At 46.1% G+C, this 24074-nt stretch overlaps 1 protein-coding gene across 2 annotated transcripts in view; it reads right to left on the bottom strand.

Annotated features, from left to right (window-relative positions):
* Nucleotides 1–24074, bottom strand: part of TMEM132B (transmembrane protein 132B) — a 374994-nt gene that overhangs the window by 41418 nt on the left and 309502 nt on the right. For both annotated transcript variants that reach the window (XM_083717004.1, XM_083717005.1), the window contains one exon: nt 17929–18072. In XM_083717004.1, coding sequence (XP_083573130.1) covers nt 17929–18072 — 144 coding nt within the window. The remainder of the gene's footprint in view (nt 1–17928; nt 18073–24074) is intronic.

The following is a 24074-nucleotide window of genomic DNA, read 5'->3' on the forward strand; positions in this document are numbered from 1 at the left end:
CACCTTAAAGACCAACTAAGTCAGTTCTTGGTATGAGCTTTCGTGTGCATGCACACTTCTTCAGATACACTGAAACAGAAGTTTCCAGATCCTTCTATATAGTGAGAAGGTGGGGAGGGGTATTACTCAGAAGGGTGGTGGGAATGGGTGATTGGCAGATAGCTGTGATGAGCCTGTTGACGACTCTTAACGACTGCAATAGGTCTTACAGGAAAAAGCAAGGGGTGAGAAGGTGAAAAATGGCTTTGTCATGTATAATGAGATAAGAATCCAATGTCTTTGTTCAGACCAGGTCTCTCCATGGTTTTAAGTTTGGTGATAAGTTGCAATTCAGCAGCTTCTCTTTCCAGTCTATTTCTGAAATTCCTTTGTAGTAAAACAGCTACTTTGAGATCTTGTATAGAATGTCCTGGGAGATTGAAGTGTTCTCCTACTGGTTTCTCTGTCTTGTGATTCCTGATGTCCGATTTATGCCAACAGTGTCCTTCAGCTCTCTATATTGGACAAACAGGCCAGACCTTACGCCAAAGAATAAACGAACATAAATCGCTATATAGAAGGGTCTGGAAACTTCTGTTTCAGTGTATCTGAAGAAGTGTGCATGCACACGAAAGCTCATACCAAGAACTAACTTAGTTGGTCTTTAAGGTGCTACTGGAAGGAATTTTTTTTGTTCTGTATAGGGAAGTTTATTATGTTTTTATATATGTTGGAAGCTGCCCAGAGTGACTGGGGCAACCCAAGAAGAAGTGTGGGTATAAATAGTAAAATTATCATTAGAGAATTGCACATCCCTATTTTCAACAGAGAAATATTGGAGGGTATGCATACACACTGCCCAGGCAGGTCACTTTACTGCCACTAATGCAACAGTTTAGCTTCACCCCTACAAGCGCACTCCATTGTCACTTGAGGCAGATGGATGCCAACAATTATTTCCCTTGATCTGGACTATACTTCTGTTGACGAAGCCTAGAATAGCATTAGCCTTTTTTGCTGCTGCATCACACTGTTGACAGGAGTGCCTGGCGTGCTCTGGTCCATGGGGTCATGAAGAGCTGGACACGACTAAACGACTAAACAACAAAAGCTTGTTCCCTACTAAGACCCCTAGATCCTTTTCACGTGTACTACTGGCAAGCCAGGTGTTCCACGTCTTATTTTTGTGCAACTACTTCTTCCTGCCTAAGTGCAGAACCTTACAGTTGTCCCTATTGAAATTAATTTTGCTAGTTTGGGCCCAGTTCTCCAGTCTGTTAAGGCCATCTTGAATCCCAGTTCCATCTTTTGCAATCTATATGGTTATACGGCAAGTTTTGTCTATATATATAATGAGGGGTTCTGAGATTACCACATACACATTTGGAGCTTCCATTCCCAGAAGCAGCTCCCAAGCCCATCAAAAAGTATGCCTCCGAATGTGTTCTATGTCCAACAGACAGAGCTATTCCACCTGGCCTTTAATCTGAATTCAGCCTAATCTGAATTCAGCCTAATCTGAATTCAGCCTAATCTGAATTCATCTTTTATTTCCCTTCTCTTCCCTCCCCCTCGCCTTTTATGAAGATTACCCACTCTGGGACCACACAGCTAATTCTCCCCTGGCCTCCTCGCTGGCCCAAGTAGGACTAATTCAGCCAGCTAGCCCTGGTGACTATCTAATACTTATTAGATGGATTTTCCACAAACTGATTTCTGAACTTTCAATTTTATTGTTATTCATGTTTTCATACTGTATTTTATGCTGCTTCTACAATTAAGTGTTTTAAATTTGTTGTTAGCCGCCCTGAGCCTGGTTTTCTGAACCGGGAAGGGCGGGGAATAAAAAAAATATTATTATTATTATTAATTTTTAATGTTTCTAATAACATCTGTAAGTCATGTTTAGTTTCATTTTTAAGAGACAAATAAATTGTTGTAAAATCACCACCATGAAATCAAGGAAAAACCCAACATTCCCCCAACCCTTTTCAAACTGAAAGTGCTCTCTTCAGAACTTTTGATTCAGGCTGTGTACACTGTACCTTTAAAGCACATTTGAAACACATTATTTCCCTCAGAATAATAATAATAATAATAATAATAATAATAATAATAATAATAATAATAATAATAATAATAATAACCACTCTGGGTGGTTTCCAACAAAATATTAAAAATACAAAAATACAAGATAATTCTGGGCACTGTAGTATACCCTTCACAGAGTTACAATTCCCAGCAGCTCTTGACAAACTACAGTGTCCAGAGTTCTTTGAGGGAAAGAATGTCCTTTGGAACTCCCTGCCCAATGATATCAGGCAAGCACCTCCCCTGCATTACCTTTTAGCACCTGCTGAAAACATTTTTACTCATACATTGTAGGAGTTTTAGTTTGTTTTAGTCTATTTTATTGCAGTTTTAACCTTCTGTATATTTGAAATTATGGTTGTAAGTTTTTTAGTGATAATTTTATTGTTTTGTCACATTTGTAAACCACTTTTGAGGGGGTTTTTCAATCAAGCAGTATATGAATTTTATGAAATGAAGAAATAAATCCTACTTAACAGGTTTTGTGCGTACTTAGCCCTGCACTCATTTTTAGCCTGACGTGAGCTGTGTTCTCTCTGGGCCTGCCTGACTGCTGGGTTTTAAGGTACTCTTTGCATTCCTACACTTCCATACACACACCCAGAAACACACATAGCATATACAAAGGAATGTACACTGCATTCTCCTATGGGCCTCTCAGCCTTGAAGAACTTGGATCCCGGCTTGTGGGACAGATATGGCTCGTTAAGTTTCTAAGGATTTTTTTTGACAGCTTTGTTGAAAGTCTTTTGGATAGAACTGGGAAGTTGTCAGACATAAGCCCATCGGAAATGAATGATGTACATCAGTGGGGCTTCTGCAGACGAATTTCCAGAGACGTTCTCCGAAGAGAACTTCAATGAAGCTGTCAGAAAACTTGTGCTGCTTTGACAAAGAGCCCCTAGATTCCTTTCTGAGCATGCAAAGGTGGAAGGCTCCTTCTTGCATAAACTCAGGAGAATTTTGCTGAAATTGGCATGACTTTCCTCTATATAAAAAAAGTCAGCATCAATTGAGAAGCTTAGCTATAATTTAAGATAGAGGCTGGGAACTAGACCCATCCTCCACAATCCTTTGGGAGAAGTGGGCAGATGCAACTGGGAACTGCATTTGATGGGCCAATTCCTTCATGCCAACATCAACAGCAATAAGTAACCAAACAACCCCCTGTGTTGCAAAGAGAACGTCAGCAATGTCTGTGCAATACGATGACCATGTACATACGCAATAAACAATATTTTTATAGAATTCCTTCAAACCATAACAAGTCTAAAATGAAATCTTTAGTCTCAAAGTCTCTGAAAATCTTTAAATGAAGCGAGGTACCAGACTTTGTACGATGAAAGACAAGATGTGAAGCTTTGTGTATTCAGCAATTGTGATGTCCAACATCATTTTGGGGGGGGCCTCCAAGAGAGTGTGGGCCCTAAGCTATAGCTTGTTTATATGTGAAAACGGCACTGCTTTGGGGGGGGGGGAGAATCATGCCTTGCACAGCATCAGCGAATACCCTTCTTTCTGCTCAGACTGGAAGTGATGTGGGGATTCAAGTGGGGCTGATGGGAGCTAGTTCAAAATATCTGGAGGAAAGCCAGGAGATCCAATAAAGAACTACCCACATCCCCAAAAGACTTGGGCCTCAAATATCTGAAAGACTGACTCTTTCCCTACAGACTCTCTTTGGTGTTACTACTCTTAGTAGTAATGCCACTCTCAGAAGCTCATCTGTGAATGTGTGACCAGGGGCGAAGGAAGGCTAACCGGCAACCAGTGCGGGGTGTCGGGGGGTGGGACAAACCACCCGGTGGCACATGCACATGTGCCATACGTCAGGCACATGCGCGGTGCCACTACGTGCCATGCATGTACCGACGGGCAGTTTGTCAACGCGGTGCCATACAGATGGAGGTGGGATCCCCTGCTCGTGGCTGCAGCAATGAGAGAGCTGGAGCTGCAAAGCCACGCACAGCCAATGTCTAGTGGGTAGGCTTGCCTTGCGCATCGCTTTGCAGCTCCCCCCTTTCCCGGGTTGCTGTAGGCTTGGGAGTTGCGGGCAGGCGGGGGGGTGAAATGTCACCCCCATCAGGATGGCACCCAGAGAGTGCCGCACACGCCTTGTTCCTCCTCTATGTGTGACCCAGGAGAGGGCATTATCTGTGGGAGCCCTTAAGCTGTGGGACTTCCTACATCTGGCATTTCCACAGTTTTCAGTGATAGCTGGACACACCTCTTTACCCTGACCTTTGACCCCTGAGCTGTATAGATTTAGGGTGCACCCTGTTTTGTGATTGTGGTTTGTTTTAAACTGTTTTTAATTTTGTATGTTGCATCCTGGGACCTTAGGATGAAGGGAAGGTAAATAATATTATTACTAATGCTCATCATCATCCCATCTAGTTAAGTCCTGTGACTGGTGAAGGACAAACAAGACTTAAAATCTTGAAAATTGAAAACACTGACACAAACCCATTCATTTTATCAGCAACAGCTGGATAGTTCGGCCCACCCAGATGCACTCTCGAAAATACTTGGCAGACCCTGTTTTGGCTTCACTATTTTCACACCTTGCCAAAGTTTTAGAGTGTGCCTGTCTGTTTGCTTTCCAATTTACATGCTACAAATGTGCTACAGTCCTCAGAAGTAGAAGACCAAATCCACACGTTTGAACAAACAGCTTCCCAATCTGGGAAGGGAAAAAATAATAATCATATTTCAAATGCTCAGCAAGATCAATCATTGTCTGGGGTGGGGGGACTGAGAAGGAGAGGTGCTTTAAGATCAAAAGCTACAGAATGGCTGAGGGGAAGAAAAATCTGGTGCTTATGCTTTGTCAGAGGAGAAAAGTGAATTAAGGGTGTGTAGAGAGGAAAGGAGAACCTGCATTCTTCCCTGAAGTGTAAAAGAAATGTAAATATGGGCTTTGTCTCTTTTCTTTAGGTACTCAGTTTACAGTCTTTCAAGCAAGCAAGCAAACAAATGAATGAAAATCAATACAATGGAAACACTAGGGAAGAGAGTGGAGCAGAGGTGTGGCTGGAAATATTCCTTCGATTTAATCAGGAGCGAGAGGATAAAGACAGAAGAGGAACCTGTTGCATCAGGCGCACAGTCCAGCCAGTTCAGCCCCCTGTTGCGTGGCGAGGCCCCGGGCCCCGCAGTTCCCTCAGAAATAAACACACAGACATGAATATATTGGGTTAATTGAGATAAATAAGGCCACAACTTTATTGGTTGCAGATGTGAGAGGTTTGGCTTAGGTATTTGGGTGAAGCCAGACTATATCCTGACTCCTGCCCATCTGCAGAAAGTCTCTGAAGGGTCAACCACCAACATGGGGAGCCCTATGATATACCGTATTTTTCGCTCCATAAGACACACCTGACCATAAGTCGCCCCTAGTTTTTAGAGGGGGAATTCAAGGGGGGAAAATATTAATTAAAGGGAGCGTTGAGCAGATCCTGTATGCATCCCAGGCTCTGCTCAGCACTCCCTTTCACAAGCCACGCAGAGTGTGTGTGCGGCGCTTGCAGGCTTTTCCCTGAGGAGGGAGAAGGGCTGCCCTTCTCCCTCCTCAGGGAAAAGCCCCCAAGAGCGACACACACACTCTGCACGGCTCTTTAAAGGGACCGCGGCTCTTGGGGGCTTTTCCGGGAGGTGGGGGAGCGTGGCTCTGTCCCTTCCCACACCTCCCGCAAAAGCCAGGGATAGCCGCGCGAAGCCAGCCTCCACAGGGAAGTGGGATGAAGGCTCCCCGCTGCCCTGCAGAAGCTTTGCGCCGCTAAGACAGAAGCTAAAACAGCTAGAGGGAGCGCTGCACAGCACTCTCTATAGCTGTTCTGGCTTCTGGGGTAGCTTGCGAAGCCTCCGCAGGGCAGCAGGGAGCCTTCATCCCACTGCCCTTTGGAGTTTTTGCGGGCTACCCCAGAGCTGCTCAGGAGTGCAGGACACCTGCGAGCAGCCTGCCCGGAGCTCCTGGGGCTCACGGGGGAAGCCCGGATTTCCACCCCCCAGCCCCAAAGAGCAGCTCAGAGCTCTCCCAGAGCTTGTTGGGGCAGGTGGGGGAAGCCCGGGTGTCCCCCCCCCCCAGTCCCAGGGACCACAAATTCACTCCATAAGACGCACAGACATTTCCCCTTAGTTTTTAAGAGGAAAAAAGTGTGTCTTATGGAACGAAAAATATGGTACATCATTTAAGAGCACCCCAAGGGTCACCGATGAGGTTGTGGCATGGCCCTAGCCCACATCCAGGCTTTGGACAGGATCCACACCTCCGGATCCTTTTAACAGGATACCCTTAATGATGAGGGGCAGGCAGAGGCAACAACCTCCCCTCCCATAACAAGGCTTACCCAATGCCTAACTTTACATAGCTGTGATGATTACTACAAGGTTGGCAAAAACCAAATGGCTGGTGCCAATTTGCCAAGTGGAAAAATTCCTACCTGGCACACAACAACCAGCTGATAGACATTAGTCCATAGCAAGGCCAAAGTCAAGCAATGCATAAAAAGATGGAGGGTGGGCTGGCAGATCCAACAAGAAAGCAAATGGAGGTCGCCCCCTAGCCACAACGCAGTTTAAACAACCCCCTGGCTAACCCGATTGGTCAGTCAGGGTGTGAGACGGCTGAGAGACGTGGGCAGCATCCCTCCGCCCACTGCCTGGTCACTGGGAGGTCCCAGATGCACGCCTGCAATGCCGCCCGCCGGGGAAGGGGAGTGGTCTTCCCACAGTGACCAGTCAGATGTCCACATGCAAAGCATAAGCCCATTAGCCCTCTCCCCACCCATGCCTTAGGGTCCACTTTGAAAGCGGAGAAGAACACAGTCCCAGCTCATGTGCAGTTATAGAAAACCCTTATAAAACTGAGACGAGGCAGCACACAATAGACTGCAAGGCTCCAGAGTTACATATCTGAAAAAAAGCAGCCCTCCGCTGCCATTGAACTCTGTTGTCTTGGTGAGAGTACTGGACTAGTCCCAATCCCCACTCGCCAACAAAACTCACAGGGTAATCCTGGGCCAGTCACTGCCTCTCATTCTGACCTACCTTGCAGGGTTGTTGCGAGGATAAAATATGAGGCGGGCAGTCAAGAATGCTGCCTTGAGCTCCTTGGAGAAAAGGTGAGCTATAAATCTTCTGCTGCCCCTAATAATATGAACAGCAATGACAAGCCTGAGAAGAAGGAGATGTGTTTTGTTTTGTTTTGTTTTGTTTTGTTTATTATGTCAAAATTCAACTGGGATTCCCAAACTCAGTGGAGAGGGTATGCAAATCTCTTTGGATTCCAGCTGAAATAAATGGTCTCTGCACAGGACTCAACCTGCCTGCTGGTGCCATTCAAACAAATAGATCAATGGAACTCAAGGAAGTGAGCTTCCCCACTTCATTACAGCAGCTCATCCATTCTAGAAGCCTTGTTTCAAAACTTGAAACAGCTCTTGTATCTCTGCTCATTATCTTCCCATTCACAGGAATGATTCTGTTCTCTTTGGAGTCATTAGGGAGTGTGGATAGTTATATGTTTTTTGTCTCCTGATCATCGCTGTGTCCCCCTGAACCCCCCCCCCCTCTCACACACTCATCAGGATGTAGCAGGCCTGCAAAGCTGGGATTATACCAGGAGGAAAGAAGCAGAGCTATACATGATTGCCAGGAGCATCACCCATATTTCAGCTTCTTTGTTGGAGACTGGTGCCCATAGGCACCAGTGCCCATAGGCACATCTGAGGCAGCCCTGTTTAGGGAAGCTTTTAATGTTTAATAGGTTATTGTATTTTAGTGTTCTGTTGGAAGCCGCCCAGAGTGGCTGGGGAAACCCAGCCAGATGGGCTGGTATAAATAAATTATTATTATTATTATTATTATTATTATTATTATTATTATTATTGGATTGGGGGGAGAACTTTTGTTAGGGGGCAGAACCAATGTGATTGGTCAGTTAGTTAAGTATTTCTATTGGTTTACTTGATGGGGGGCAGGTGCCCCCCGCCCTCTTGGCTACACCCATGGGTGGAGTCAATGCATTCTGGTTTGTCCTCATCCTCATCCCTGCTGAATTCTACAAAGGCAACAAAGAAACTCAGGAAGATGAGGCCAGTAGCCAGTGTCACCCGCTGGAGTGGTTGTAACCAGAAGAGGCAGGCAGAATGGGGGTGGGGGGCTGCCTGAGGGCAGAATGTGCTTGATAGGGAAGTGCCCCTTTGACCCTAATGAACCAGCTTCCACTGAGCTCCGAAGAGTCAACTCATTTTCTACGGTTAGCAGCCTATAGGTTAACAGCATACAGTTATGGACCTATCAGTCATTTTTGCAGGGTAGAATGCATTCACAAACACCCTTCACCCAATATGTATGTACGAATTTATTGTTATTTTTTGCTGCTATTATTATTATTATTAATCATTGCATTTATGTCCCACCTTTTTCTCCAAGGAGCAAAAAGTGGTGTACATGGTTCTCCCCCTTTTCATTTAATCTGTGGGCCAATACAACAATACCCTCTGTGCCTGCTTCTTGGCAGTGGTGCAGTGGGGTGGGGGTGTCACAAGGGCAGTTGCCCCAGGAGCAAAATGGTTAGGGGCGGTTTTTAGCCGCGGGGCTGGGGCAGGGTAAGCCCGAGCTTCCCCCGACCCCAGCCCCCAGAACAGGTCCGGGAGCAGCAGCAAGGTCTCCCGGCTTCAGCAAAAGGAAGCCTTTGGAGCGCAGCGCAAGGTCCTGCTGCACTCCAAAGGCTTCAGGCGGCTATCCCTGAAGCCTGGAGAGCGAGAGGGGTTAGTGCACACCGACCTCTCTCGCTCTCCAGCAGTGGCGTAGCGTGGGTTGTCAGCACCCGGGGCAAGGCAAGTAATTTGTGCCCCCTAACCTGTGGATTTGCGCCCCCTAACCCGTGAATTTGCGCCCCCTAACCCTAACCCCCAGATGTTGCGCCCGGTGCGGCCGGCCCCCCCTGCACCTCCCATGCTACGCCACTGCTCTCCAGGCTTCAGCGAAAGCAATGCATAGCCTCCGGAGCGTGGAGGGAGCGCTCCCTCTGTGCTTTGGAGGCTTCGCGTTGATATTGCTGAAGCGAAGGAGCCTGCATTCACTCCATAGGACACACACACATTTCCCCTTAATTTTTGGAGGGGAAAAAGTGCGTCCTATAGAGCGAAAAATACGGTATTTCTTTCTTAGGCCATCTATAGCTTCTGGTGTAAATAACACATCACTCAGGACAGCTTACAACATATGAAGCTCAGAGGCAGGAGAGCTTTTGACTCCAAGAGGTGTTTCCCCCAATTGTGGCTACATTCCATTTTTTCCAGCTGGAAATTTAAAATAAAATGAAGCTAATAATAAGGTAAAGTATCCCCCACAACCCTTCCACTTGAGGGGGAAAGGAGCTGGGACCTGTCAATGGCGAGAGTCTTTTATGTCACCTAAATTAACTGCAGGTACTTCAGAATGAGGGTGGTGTGTCAGACTCATCATCTCTGTCTTCAGTGTCAATTATACGTCCCCGGGGAGTGACTCTTTGAACATGTTGCCAGAAGGCAGGTGCAGGTAAATTAAACCACAAACACATTCGCTCAAGCAATGTTTAGAGAAATCTGATTAAAGCTCACAGAGCAGAGGGAGCGCAAGGTTGATTGCAGATCTCAAGAAGAGCAAAGTAAATAATATTTGGCTGCCTCTTCCGATGACGACCAGCTTGAAGGTCTGGGGGCCATAGTGGAAAATGCATCAGAATGATGGGGTTACTGTTTGCAAATGGCAGTTGAGGCTCAGTTGACTGAATGCTTTTAGAATGAGATAAAACAAATTCCTGGAATATAAGACTATTAGGGGCAAATAGCCATGATGGCTCGGCTCTGCCTCCAATGTCAGAGGCAATATGTCTCTGAATACCAGTTTCTGGGAATTGCAAGTGGGGAGAGTCTTGTTGCACTCAGATGCTGTTTCCCATAAGCAGTGGATTTCCTATAAGCAGTGCTATTTTTCTAGAAAAAGAGGTGCAGGAAATCACCATGAATGCCTCCCTTGTCCCCTTATAATGCCAATGGCACCCACCTGATAGGTGCTGGAACTGAGTTCCTGTGAGTTCAGGCTGGGGAAAAATCCCTGTTCATAAGGTATCTAGTTCACCACAGTTCCAGTTTCATCTCATGAGTTGTCTCAACAGCCCCCCAAGGTCCATTGTCCAGAGATGCACTGCAGTCAGTGGCGAAACTGCATGCTCCGGTTCTGGGGGTGGAGAGCAAGTGGGGGCATGGATGGCATGTGCCCCGGGGTGTGTGGTGTGTGGCGCATGCCCCAGGGGCATGGTGTGCCACACACAGGGCGTGGCATGCGTCCAAGGGGTGTGGCACCGCCCGCGAGGGCATGGCACCTGGCACTATGGGGGGTGCACAGCACATGTCCAGGGTGGCGGCTGCAATGGTACCCCCCTCCCCGATGGTGCCAGGGCTGGTGCGCTCCCCCTGCCTCTCCCTTCCTTGGCCAGTGACTGCAGTTCCAAATGTCCTCATGATATTCCACTATGCACAGCCCTGCCATATAATGGCAGACATTTTGCTAGCTTTTATTTTATTTTATTTTATTTTATTTTACTTCTATACAGTGGTACCACGGGTTAAGTTTCATTCCGGAGGTCCGTTCTTAACCTGAAACTGTTCTTAACCTGGTACCACGGGTTAAGTTTCATTCCGGAGGTCCATTCTTAACCTGAAACTGTTCTTAACCTGAAGCACCACTTTAGCTAATGGGGCCTCCTGCTGCCACCGCGCGGCAAGAGCACGATTTCTGTTCTCATCCTGAAGCAAAGTTCTTAACCCGACGTACTATTTCTGGGTTAGCGGAGTCTGTAACCTGAAGCGTATGTAACCCGAGGCGTCTGTAACACGAGGTACCACTGTACTGCCCTTCCTCTGAAGATCACAGGGTGGTAACAGTATAATAAATAAATGTGAGTGGCTGAATTTTGGTGCATTTGTGCTGGACACAGATAGCAGTGCTCTTCCTCAAAAGGGTCACAGAATAGGAGAGTGGATTGTGCCAGAGTTTCCAGTCAGGGAGGCACAGCGCTCCAGATCTTTCCCAGAAAGGCCAAAGTTTGGGAAGCGGGGAGATGAACTCATGGCTCATCCAGTCAGCCCCGTCTTGCTCAATCTTCTTAATCAAAATCAACTAAGCAAAGCATCAAAGGTTAAGAATGCCACGCTGTTTGCCACGGCCAACGGGACACGACACATTTCATCAATTGGAAAAGAACAACAAGGGACAGAATTAATGGGGTAAAGAAGCACAAAATTAGGCAATTACATGCACACTGCCTGGTGAGGCTTAGAACAGTGTCTCACTTGTGGAGGACAGAAAGGGAAGGAAAGGGTTTCTCAGGATTCATATGCAAAAGACCGGAACAACTTATACTATCAGTTAGCTCCAGATTATTTTGGCTCAAGTAGGTAATTGTGAAGGGACGCGGGTGGCGCTGTGGGTTAAACCACAGAGCCTAGGACTTGCCGATCAGAAGGTCGGCGGTGAGCTCCCGTTGCTCAGTCCCTGCTCCTGCCAACCTAGCAGTTCGAAAGCATGCCAGTGCAAGTAGATAAATAGGTACCGCTCCAGTGGGAAGGTAAACGGCGTTTCCGTGCGTCTTAGTCATGTTTAGTATGCCGGCTCCCTCAGCCAATAAAGCGAGATGCGCGTCGCAACCCCAGAGTCAGCTACAACTGGACCTAATAGTCAGGGGTCCCTTTACCTTTTTTAGGTAATTGTGAAACATTATTACTTTGTTGTGACTGGACTCTTCACTCTGGATAGAATTACAGTGTCTTTTGCTGTTTGTGTAAGGCTACCAAATTTTTTTCAAAGAAGACTTTTTTGTTTGAAAAGTGAAAAAAAAGCTATTTAAAAAGTTTTTTTAAAAAAATAACTGTGGTCTCCTCTGTCGTGCAGCCTTCTTTCACTTTTCTAGTGCTGCTGGGATCAGCAGGATCCCAGGTGCGCAGCAGAGGAAGTGAGAAAATGGGATTAAAAAGGATAGAGTTGGAACTGATGGCAGAAGAAGCAAGGTCTGTTGCCTCTTCTACTCCTTCAGAGGATTTGCATGTATCATTCAAATATTGGGCTGGGATATTGTTTAGGTTTTTGGGGGGTTGGGGTTATGTTATGTTATGTTATGTTATGTTATGTTATGTTATGTTATGTTATGTTATGTTATGTTATGTTATGTTATGTTATGATGTTATGTTATGTTTTATGTTGTTATGTTATGTTATGTTGTTTTATGTTATGTTATGTTGTGTTGTGTTTTGTGTTGTGTTGTGTTGTGTTATGTTTTATCTTATGTTATGTTATGTTGTGTTGTGTTGTGTTGTGTTGTGGTGTTGTGTTGTGTTTGTAATTATGTATTTTTTATGGGTTGTAAGCCGCCTTGAGCATGGTTATAACTTTGGAAGGCAGAATTCAAATAATATGATTGATTCCCAAAAGAGTTCTGTCTTCTTGCTAGCTTACAAATCCAACTGGCCCAATATGAGATCTCACCTTAGCTACTTTGTGTTGTGGGATGATTCTTTTAATGGGAGAGTTTTGAAATGCAGCACCTCCCACACACTACAAAGATATTAATGTTCCTGGGCACCTAATCCTTTTTAATGACATTTCCCCAGTCAGTGTTACTTGGTGCTCAGTAACACTTAAATACCTCAGCAAAAAAAATGAAAAAAATGTTGGAAACTCAATTAACACCAAGATAAGTCTACAAATGCTATCTTAACACATCTCTGTGTGGCGTAATGAAGTGAAGAGGGGGGGGGAGGAAATAAGAGACGGAAAGGAACAAACGGGTGATTTATAACTTCGAGGGTTTACAAGAGTTACAATTTATCGTGGAGTGATAAATAAGAAAGTCCCTCATCAGATAAGAACTGCAGCAGAGTTATGTGGCCATGAAAAGGGAAGTTTTGGCTGTCACTCAAGTTTAAAGGAATCTTAGTCAGATTGTGGGAGTTTGAATCAGCTAATCCTCTAATCAGTCAATTAATTGATTACATCTGCACAAATTTCCATTATCAAGGAAAATAACAGTTCTAAAGTGGGGGGAAGGAAGTAGATTTTCTTTGTTTTTAGATGCCTGTGTGTGTCACAGCAGGCATTATCTTAGAACAGACATTTCCTCCTGAGAGACTGAGTCAATAGCTTCAAGTTAGGATAGCTAAATGCAGTATGTTTCTGAATACAGTGGTACCTTAGGTTACATATGCTTCAGGTTACATACGCTTCAGATTACAGACTCCGCTGACCCAGAAATAGTACCTCAGGTTAATAACTTTGCTTCAGGTTGAGAACAGAAATTGTGAGGTGGAGTCGGCGTGGCAGCAGCAGGAGGCCCCATTAACTAAAGTGGTACCTCAGGTTAAGAACAGTTTCAGGTTAAGAACAGACCTCCGGAATGAATTAAGTACTTAACCCGAGGTACCACTGTTCCAGGAGAGAGCATGGTTGCACTCAGGTCCTGCTTGTTCACATGGGCATCTGGCTGGCCACTGTGAGAGCAGGATGGACTAGATGGGTCATTGGCCTGGTCTTGCAAGCTAGAGGCATTCTTATTTTCTTATGAGAGTGAGAGTTAGGGAGAGAAGGGATGAGAAAGAGTCCTCAGACTTTTAAAAAAAGAGCACATAGCTATATTTTTCATAGCTCATTGGTACCTGCCAAAATTACTATTTCCTGATTAAAACAGGTAGGTGTTGGTCTGCCATAGTCAAAACAAAATTTTAAAAAATCCTTCCAGTAGCACCTTAGAGACCAACTAAGTTTGTTACTGGTATGAGCTTTCGTGTGCATGCACACTTCTTCAGATACATGAAAGCTCATACCAATAACAAACTTAGCTAGTCTCTAACGTGCTACTGGAAGGATTTTTTTTTTATTCTGATTAAAACAGTAAAACAAGAAATTGAGGGGATGCACTGGTGCCAACTCCAGGGGGCCCTGGGAGCCCAGGCACCCACAAAGTTTTTGCTGTGGCTGTTGAGCCTCTGCCCCTGCCCCTGCCGCCTGCCATTTTATCTCTGGCGCTCCAGCACTGCGGCTATGACTGGACCAGGGCTGGCACCTCCACTGTGGGGCCTCTGTTGAGGCCTGCTGCAGCCGCAGACATGCTTCCAGGGGCAGTCACAGCCACAGGCCTCAACAGAGGCTCCTCAGGGGAGGCGCAGGTCCCAGCCCAGTTGCCACTGCAGTGCCAAAGGACATGTGCATGCTGTGCCAACATCATGACGTGTGGAGTGGTGTGGCATATGCACACTGGGCACCCACAGTATGGGTCCCAAGTTGGTTCACCTGAGAGGATATAAGTATCCTGCATTTTGATATGACTTGTCCTCATTTTAGCAATGGCGTTCTCTTACATCAAAGCCTAAGGAAATATCCAGCCATTGAAGAAGACTTTGTCAAAACGCATTTGGCCAAATGGATATTAGGGACCATTCATTTCTACATGTTCCTATTTTGCCTTTTAAAGGTTATAAGAGTGCTGTTTTAATATTTATGCTCTTACATTTTATGAGTGGGATGAAATGATTTCTTTATTCTTCAAGTCCATCGAAACCATCTGAACTGATTAATTTAGTTTGCTCATCAACTAAACAATGCAACCATAGCTTTTAGGATGTTTAATCTCTAGGAAGTCATGAGAGTCACAAGAAAAGCGAGGCGTTTGTGTGCAAGCCAGAGGAGATACAACAGTGAAGGGAAGTGCCTTATGTCAAGTCAAACAACTGGTTTGCTGAGCTCACTCTTCCTTGCACCAGGGGTGGTTAACATTTTACCCACCAGATATTACTGGGCTCCCAACTCCCATCATCCCTGGCCCCTGGCAGGAAGCAGAGCAACAAGCGTTATCCTCTCTTTTCATCTTTCAGTGGCAGTGATCTTATAATATTTCTTTACTCTATCTCTTCTGATCCAGGGTATTCTCAAAATCAATAACAGGGATCAGAAGCACTAGCTGACCTTTTCAATGCTCTTTGGGAAGGCAGGGCAAACGCACCACTTAATCACACCTTTATCCTGACTGTGTATACAGAAATGATGGTTTAACTGTCTCAGGAATGCACGGTCTGCAGAAGGTTGGCACACAAACACCTCCTTATGATGGGATGGAACAGAAGAAGCTGCCATAGATATACTGAGTCAGGCTGCTGGTCCATCTAGCTCAGTAGTATCTACTCCATAGGTCATCATCAACCAGCAGGGACCCACAGGTGGGTTGCAAGGCCATCCCAGGTGGGTCACAGGCAAAGCTGTGGTCATGATGTCGGTCTCTAGCTAAGGTTCACCACACCCTGTCTGGACTAGAACACTTTTTCTGATGAAACACCCATTTTATCCATTAGTGCTGCAATGTGGCATGGACCTACTTCAATGAGATACCGCAGATTCTGGCGTATTAGGCAACTGGACGTATAAGACGACCCCCCAAATTGGTAGCTGCCAATTTGGGGGGTTGACTTATGCGTCCAGTCTTATAAGCGGCAGCTTCGCTGGGCAGCGGGCTCCACGCCGGGAGGAAGCTGCCCGGCGAAGCTGACCAGCGATGCTAAACTGGCTTTGCTGGGCGGCTTCCTCCTGGCATGGAGCGGAGCCTGCCGCCCACTGCTGCTGCCGAGCGAACCCATACCTAGCGTATAAGACGACCCCTGACTTTTTAGAGGACTTTCCGGAGTAAAAAAGTCGTCTTATACGCCGGAATCTACTGTACATTTTCTGATCAATCATTTGTCCCACTTTCCTGTAGTTAGTGAGCTCTATATGGAGCATTCTTTTCATTCTCTATTCTCTTTCTATGGCTTCCTAAACTTCTCCTGGCATGGAATTTTGCTGAGGACTAGCATGTAGAAGTGTCAGCTGCAGTGGGGTAGCTTGGTTGCCATCAGAGAAGCAGTGATGGTAGGAGTCATTCATAATTTAGCACAGGTGGCATGCAAGCAGAGCTAACCCCTTGAACAGGTTGGGAGATATCTCCTAATGCCAGCAGGTGGAAACAGGTAAGGATTCTCGAGGAATTAAGCCCTTGCCAATTCCAGTACAAAGCAGAGCTGAGTCAAAATTTCTAGGAAGGGACCCATCCACCCCTGCAAAACAAGTCTGATACTGTTGGGCTACAACTTCAATTATCCCTGATCATTGGCTATGCTAGCTGGGATGGTGGAAGGTGAAGTTCTGCAATATCTGGAGGGCTACAGGTTCCTCTGTCTCTGCCTTAGAAGTTACAATAAGAAGAGAGGGAGACTTTTTCCCCCCCTCCACATTTTTAGCAACAAATTTTTATTTGTTTTTAAACAAATACAAGAACCATTAAACACTTATCCAGCAGTACATCTAATTATGTTTCTTTTATCCATTGACTCTAGACATAAACTTACACATTCAACATGCTAACATATTACTTAACGCAATCTCCCCACTGTGAAGTATTGAGTGGTTGGTATAACAAGGTTTTGATTTGGGCCATTAGCATCATTAAAGAAAGGGGTCTATATTTCTTGGAAGGTGTCTCTATTCATTATGCCTTTAATGCAATGGTAAGAAGCTTGGACCTTGCTGTATCTCATATACTATATTCCCGTATTTTACTCAATAAAAGTTTAGGTCACATTTTTTAGCTGCCAAATTCAAAGCTGCAAAATGACTTGGAGAATTTGCTGAACTTTCTTCCCTCCCCCATTGTTTCATTCTACTTGAACTCATTCAAAGTCTTTAAAAGTAAGGTGAGAAGATGAGTTTCAGGGTCTGGTATAAAAACCAGAGCTGTCTATTTGAGAATGAATAATAGGCCAGCCCTAATATTTCCCAGCCTACTTAAGATCCCCAATTAATGATTCTCTGACAAAGCCTCTGCTACCTTTGAAGCCATCACCAGTCATATGTCAACTCAAAATAAAAGGTTAGACTGATGAGCATAAAATACAAAGAGGCAAGACTTGGAGGTTCAAACAGAAATTCACAGGGGACATATATGCCAGCTTGCAAATCATTAGCAGCATGAAATCCAGAAGGAAATGTCTGCTTCCAGAAGCTGCAAGAGTATTTAAAATAATTCTATAGGAAAGTTGGGAAACCTGTGGCCCTCCAGATGCAGCTGGACTCCAACTCCCATAATCTCTTACCATTGGCCTTGCTAGCTGAGGCTGATGGGAGTTCTGTGACATCTGGAGGTCCATAGGTCCTCCATGCTCTGCAGCCCTGACTAGTTTTTCCACACATGGTCCTGGTCTGCACATGCAAGTGAATGTGCTGTGGGTGTGATAGTAGAGTCTTGAAAAGATTTCAGGTGCACACTTGCATTTTGAATGTTCTCCTGCAAGAAAAATCCCCCTGCAATTAGAAAATGAACACAGGAGGAAGAGGCTAGGTTGCAAACTTTATGTTTGATGTGCTAGCTTTTTGCACCCACATCTTTTACATGATGGTGCTTTCCAAAAGCTGAATCCCAGAGTCTGCATCACTACTTTCATTTTCCAATTTTCTTTTCCAACTGACACTGAACACTAAATGAAGACAGAGCATGCTCAGTCCCCGGGCTTGTAGAAAGGTCATACTTCTGCAAACATCAGGGCATGTTGATACTACCTTCTTGTTTCTCAGAGGTCCCATTGCTGCTGGCACTCACCACTTGAGTTCATTGTTAGGAGTGATGATGAATAGGTGAATTCATGGAGTAAAATACCATCAGTGAATAAAGGACCTCTATTTTCAGAGGCAGTGTTATCTCTCTGAATACCAGATATAGGAGAAGGCCACCTTGGTCAGGCTCTTCTTGCGACCATCTCAAAGGCATCTGTTTAGAACTGGGGTGGACTTCCTTACCTTTATGACGTCTTCATCAGCCGATCTGCATTCGGTGGAACCAGACACATCTCTCACCGATCCATCTTCTTCAACGGCAACCACCTTTACTGGGACAGACACCGGCTTCCCCGTCAGGATGGCTGTGTTCAGGACTTCCGTGTCCTGCAGACACACACAGCACATAAAGACAGCACTGTTAAAATCAACCTGACAACTTCACCCAGCTGAAGAGTTGTTGTCAGAAATTTGTCCCTAGCCTCCAGAAAGAGAAGACTTGTCTCCATTATGATCTGAGCAAGTTCCAGCAGCTCAGCACCACTCCTTTAACTCATAGTGGGAGTTGCTGCTCAGTAGGCAGATGCTGGGGATGCGGGAGGTGCTGTGGGTTAAACGACTGAGCCTAGGACCTCCTGATCGAAAGGTCGCGGTTCGAATCCCCGCAAGGGGTGAGCTCCCATCGTTCGGTCCCAACTCCTGCCTACCTAGCAGTTCAAAAGCACGTCAAAGTGCAAGTAGATTAATAGGTACCGCTCCGGCGGGAAGGTAAACAGCATTTCCGTGCACTGCTCTGGTTCGCCAGAAGCGGCTTAGTCATGCTGGCCACATGACCCGGAAGCTGTACGCCGGCTCCCTCGGCCAATAAAGTGAGATAAGCGCCGCAACCCCAGAGTCGGCCATGACTGGACCTAATGGTCAGGGGTCCCTTTACCTTTACATTTAGGCAGATGTTGAGGGGCAACATAATGCTACTGATAATAGTAGAACTTGGGGTTATACTGTGAAGTAGAATGGTGGGATATTCAGCACAGACAAAAAGGAGGACTTTTTCACATATCCTATTCTCTGTATCAGTGGTCTGACTCAGCATAAGGCAGGGTTCGATATTCCTGTGATGGAGTTCCTCAGCTGTTCCCTGTTATGCTGCAGCACCACCACTACAGGTGGCCAGTAGTGGTACTGCAGCTACCAACTCAGCAGAGATCTTGTGTCACAAGGGGGTGATATAAAAGGGTGCATTGAGCCCTATAAAACAATGATTTCAGCCTGGAGCGTCAGCATGAGCAAACACAATTGGCCTTAGACTTAAAAAAAATGTTCAGGCTGCCATCGCCGCCTGCTTGCTTTTATCCAACCCCCCAGCTCTGTCATGTTAATACAGCTTCTACCTTGATGCCTTCAAGCTACCATCCTCTTTGATTTCCAAATTTGCCTAAGCAGATAGGACTATAAAGTAATTCTCTTCTCCGCAGGCATAATGGTCTAGTAAGCAAAGCCTTCATTTTCCTTGTCGGATTGCTGTGGCACCAACAGCACTGAAATGGAAAATGCTAATTTTAGCAAATATCCACACACACCCAAACCCCACCTGGAGATATCCTAGAGGCCACTGAGCCATATACATCTCCCCTTCCTTCTCAGATGTAGCGCACTAATGAGTCCATTAATGCAAAGTTCGCCAACGAGTCACCATGGATGCTGTTTGATTAATTACTTTAGCCATGCCACAACTGCGCTGACTGAGGTTTACAAAGTAGCAGCACAAATCGAAGGGAGAGACTCTCCAAAGGCACTTCAAATAAGCCATGTGCCCCAGATAAGCAAAATCTGCAAATAAGACTGGATATTTTGATAATGCCACTGTTGGCAACTAATCTTGTGAACCTCCCTTCTCTCATACTGTTGAGCTTCAAACATCCGCTTCTTCAGCTAGTTACATACCTCAATACTATATTTTTGAAAGAAAAATTGGGGTGGGTAGGTTGGAGTGAGCAGGAGGAGGTGCCCCTATTACTTATGTAAGAACCTAAGAAGGGCCCTGCTAATTTAAGCCAGTGGCCCATCTAGTCCAGCATTCTATTCTTGCAGTACCCAAGCAGATGTGCAACGGAAGTCCAGAATGCAACAGCACTCTGCCCTCTTGCCATTTCCAGTAATTGGTATTCAAAAGCATTCTGCTTCCAACATTATGTATGTATGTATGTATGTATGCGGGTGGCACTGTGGGTTAAACCACAGAGCCTAGGACTTGCCGATCAGAAGGTCGGCAGTTCGAATCCCCACGAGGGGTGAGCTCCCGTTGCTCAGTTCCTGCTCCTGCCAACCTAGCAGTTCGAAAGCATGTCAAAGTGCAAGTAGATAAATAGGTACCGCTCTGGCGGGAAGGTAAACGGTGTTTCCATGTGCTGCTCTGGTTCTCCAGAAGCGGCTTAGTCATGCTGGCCACATGACCCAGAAGCTGTACACTGGCTCCCTTGGTCAATAAATCGAGATGAGTGCCGCAACCCCAGAGTTGGTCATGACTAGAGCTAATGGTCAGTGGTCCCTTTACCTTTACCTATGTATGTATTTGTAATCATTTTTATCCCTCCTTCTCTTCAGGCAAATAATAATAATAAAGGCTCTCAGTGTGACTAATATCAGGGAGAAGACCATTCCTGCTCTCAGGTTAACCATCTAGGAGACACAACACAAAAGAAAAAGAGGGAGGAGGCAAGCTCAGGTCTTAACTACAGAGATCTTGCAGCGGAAAAAGAATGGGGGAAAAACTGGAGAGGAGCCAACAGGTCTTTTGGCAAAGCTCAAGGAGAAGGCTTGCAGGACACCCTTCTCTTTCACACACACAGCCTGATGTAATGGGTGCTGCAGGGGACTGTTAAGTAAGCAGCCTCACACAGCTGGTCTTTAAGAGATTTATATCCTGCCTTTGGATTGAATGATCCTCAAATCAGATTGCAACAGATTGTAACAATCTCTGCCCGCCCCCTTCTCTCTCTCTCTCTCTCTCTCTCTCTCTCTCTCTCTCTCTCTCACACACACACACACACACACACACTGTTGTAGTAAGATAGAGCATTTTGCTTGCCTAGATGAAGAATGGAGAGATGACTGCTGTTTGTAGAAACATCTGGCTTGGGCGGAACTGGAATGTAGCACTGGAAAGGAGTCACATGGCCTACTATAAGTTATTCCAGGCATGGCCAAACTTGGCCCTCCAGCTGTTTTGGGAGTACAGCTCCCATCATCTGTAGCTAACAGGACCAGTGGTCAGGGATGATGGGAATTGTAGTCCCAAAACAGCTGGAGGGCCAAGTTTGGCTATGCCTGAGTTAGTCTATTCATTGTTAAAACTCCATCTGCATGGGGGGAAATTTCTTCTGGCTCCACCCACCAATGGCATGCAGCCCTCTGAAGGCTTGCTTGTTTATTTCATAAACTATATACACCACTTGATCATAACAAAAACAAAAACAAAAAAACCCTCAAAGCAGTTTACAGGAAACCCTGGTGGTTTCCCATAAAGGAATGCAGCCCGCAGCCTGAAAAGGGTTCCCTGCCCTGTCTCTGACAGGAAATCCATGGCAGCCTACTAACAATCAGCAGAAATGTTGTAAGTTCCTCATAGCCCACAGTATAGAGTGTGAGAGAAACCGATCCATCAAACAAACAATTAAACGAGCTGAGGCACTGCTGCCATCCTCGCAGCATCAGTATCCCAAATATTTTTTATGACATTGAGAAAGTAGAACGTCACATGCTTTCAAATGCCTTCAGCTTGTGGGGAGGAAAAAGAGATTGTTCTGCATTGAAAAACAGAACAAAAAACCAGCTGCCTCTCTAAGGCGTGTGGGAGGCAGAAATTCAACAGCTTTTCTCAACAAGGAGATGAAGTGATGGGCACCAATTTGCCTACCCTGTGTGCAGTTTCTTCCTGATGTGCAACTATTAAAGGCTCTGCTGGAAAGAGGGAAAGAGAGAGAGATGCTACCCAGGCTGGATCAGGGAGAGGTGGTAGCACAGCTGCAGAGAAGGTCCCAGATTCAACTCCTGCTATCTCCAATTAGAGGGCTCTGGCATCAGATGTGGGGGGGGGGACACCTCTGGCTGAAACCTTGAAGGCCCACTGCCAATCAGCCTAAATGAATGGTGACTTCAGAAACCAGAGCACCACAGAGGACTTGGCATTTGTCCACCAAAGAGATGCCCTCACCCCAAAAGGGCAATGTGGTTTGTGAAAGAATGGGCTATGGATTTAAGGATCTGGAAATTTCAGGGAAAGGTGTTGAGTCAAATATTTCGGGAATGAAGAACTGAAGGAGAACTTTCTGGATCATGGAATTGTAGAACTGTAGAGTTGGAAGGGGCCACGAAGGTCATCTAGTCCAACCCCCTGCAATACAGAAATCTTTTGTCCAACGTCAGACTCAAACCCACCGCTGACCCTGACATTAAGAGTCTCATGCTTTCCCAGCTGAGCTATTAAGGACCATCAGAGGCCAGCTTCCTGTTCTCACAGTGGCTGACCAGATGCCAATTGGAATCCTGCAAGCCGGGCACAAGGGAAGTCGTGCTTTCCCCACTTGTGATTCTCAGAAACTGGCTTCCAGAGGTACAATGCTCAGACAGTGGAGACAGAACATAGTGATCCTATGTGAGTGCCTGGAGGCAATTGGATGGTGGATGGCGGCTAATGGATTGAGGCTGAATCCTGACAAGACAGAAGTACTGTTCTTGGGGGACAGGGGGCTGGCTGGTATGGAGAACACCCTGGTCCTGAATGGGGCAACTGTTCCCTGAAGGACCAGGTCCGCAGCTTGGGAGTCATTTTGGACTCACAGCTGTCCATGGAGGCACAGGTCAATTCTGTGTCCAGGGCAGCTGTTTACCAGCTCCATCTGGTACGCAGGCTGAGACCCTCCCTGCCCACAGACTGTCTCGCCAGAGTGGTGCATGCTCTGGTTATCTCCCACTTGGACTACTGCAATGTGCTCTATGTGGGGCTACCCTTGAAGGTGACCCAGAAACCACAACTAATCCAGAATGTGGCAGCTAGACTGGTGACTGGGAGTGGCCACGAGACCACATAACACCAGTCTTGAAAGACCTACATTGGCACCCAGTACGTTTCTGAGCACAATTCAAAGTGTTGGTGTTGACCTTTAAAGCCCTAAACGACCTGGGTCCAGTATACCTGAAGGAGCATCTCCACCCCCATTGTTCTGCCTGGACACTGAGGTCCAGCGCCAAGGGCCTTCTGGTGGTTCCCTCACTGCGAGAAGCAAAGCTACAGGGAACCAGGCAGAGGGCCTTCTCGGTAATGGCCCCTGCCCTGTGGAATGCCCTCCCATCAGACGTCAAAGAGATAAACAACTACCTGACATTTAGAAGACATCTGAAGGCAGCCCTATTCAGGGAAGTTTTTAATGTGTGACATTTTAATGTATTTTTAAACTTCGTTGGAAGATGCCCAGAGTGGTTGGGGAAACCCAGCCAGATGGGTGGGGTACAAATAAATTATTATTATTATTATTATTATTATTATTATTATTATGACCAAAGCTGGCTCCCAGGCCACACCCCTCTCCAGTCTTCCTTTGCATTCTCCTTGAGTTCTTCTTCTTCTTCTTCTTCTTCTTCTTCTTCTTCTTCTTCTTCTTCGGTGTAGCATGGCCAAGCAAAGGCCCTACCACAGCCACCTACTGGCCACAGTCTGAAGACATTTCAATCACAGCCTTTCCTGGAGCTTCATAGTCTTCACAGACTGCCCCCGCCAAACCCCACAGAGTCTATTCCTGGAGTCTTATCCAGTGTGACTTGGGATGTGTCTCTGAACTCCAAACATGCATCTTGCCTGCCTGGATGCAGGTCAGCAAGGGGTGGATGAGATTGTAGAAACCACCAGCCTACATGGAACTCACATTAATTGCTCTGCCTGCTTCTGCCTCTGGCCCGGTCTGCTCCTGCTGCATATGGCCCCTGGAAGGTTGCTCAGAAGAGAATGTGGCCCTTGAAGAATGTTCCCCATCCCCAAGCAGACAATACTGGCATGGATGGACAGAGTCTGTCCAGCCGCGTCCTACATTCCTGCGTCTCATGTGTCCTGTGCACCCTTTCACATATGATCCATAGAAGCTAAGTGGTTTAAGGAGCACTGCCTGTGTTCCAATTACTATTAGATTATCATGCCTAGAAGCGCTTAAAACCATGCACTCAATTCCTTTCCTTTCTCCCCCTCCCCTAAGCAGAGCCATGCGCCTCCACTCTTCTACAGAGACATGTGGCTTAGCTTTCAGTTTCCAAGGTATTTAAACATCTGGCTAAGAGCTGACAGTAAACAGGGGACAAATGGTGTGAAATAAAAAGCTACAGGATGGCAACGTGTCTAT

This window comes from Podarcis gaigeae, assembly GCF_964106915.1.
Source record: "Podarcis gaigeae genome assembly, chromosome: 16".
NCBI lineage: Eukaryota > Metazoa > Chordata > Lepidosauria > Squamata > Lacertidae > Podarcis > Podarcis gaigeae.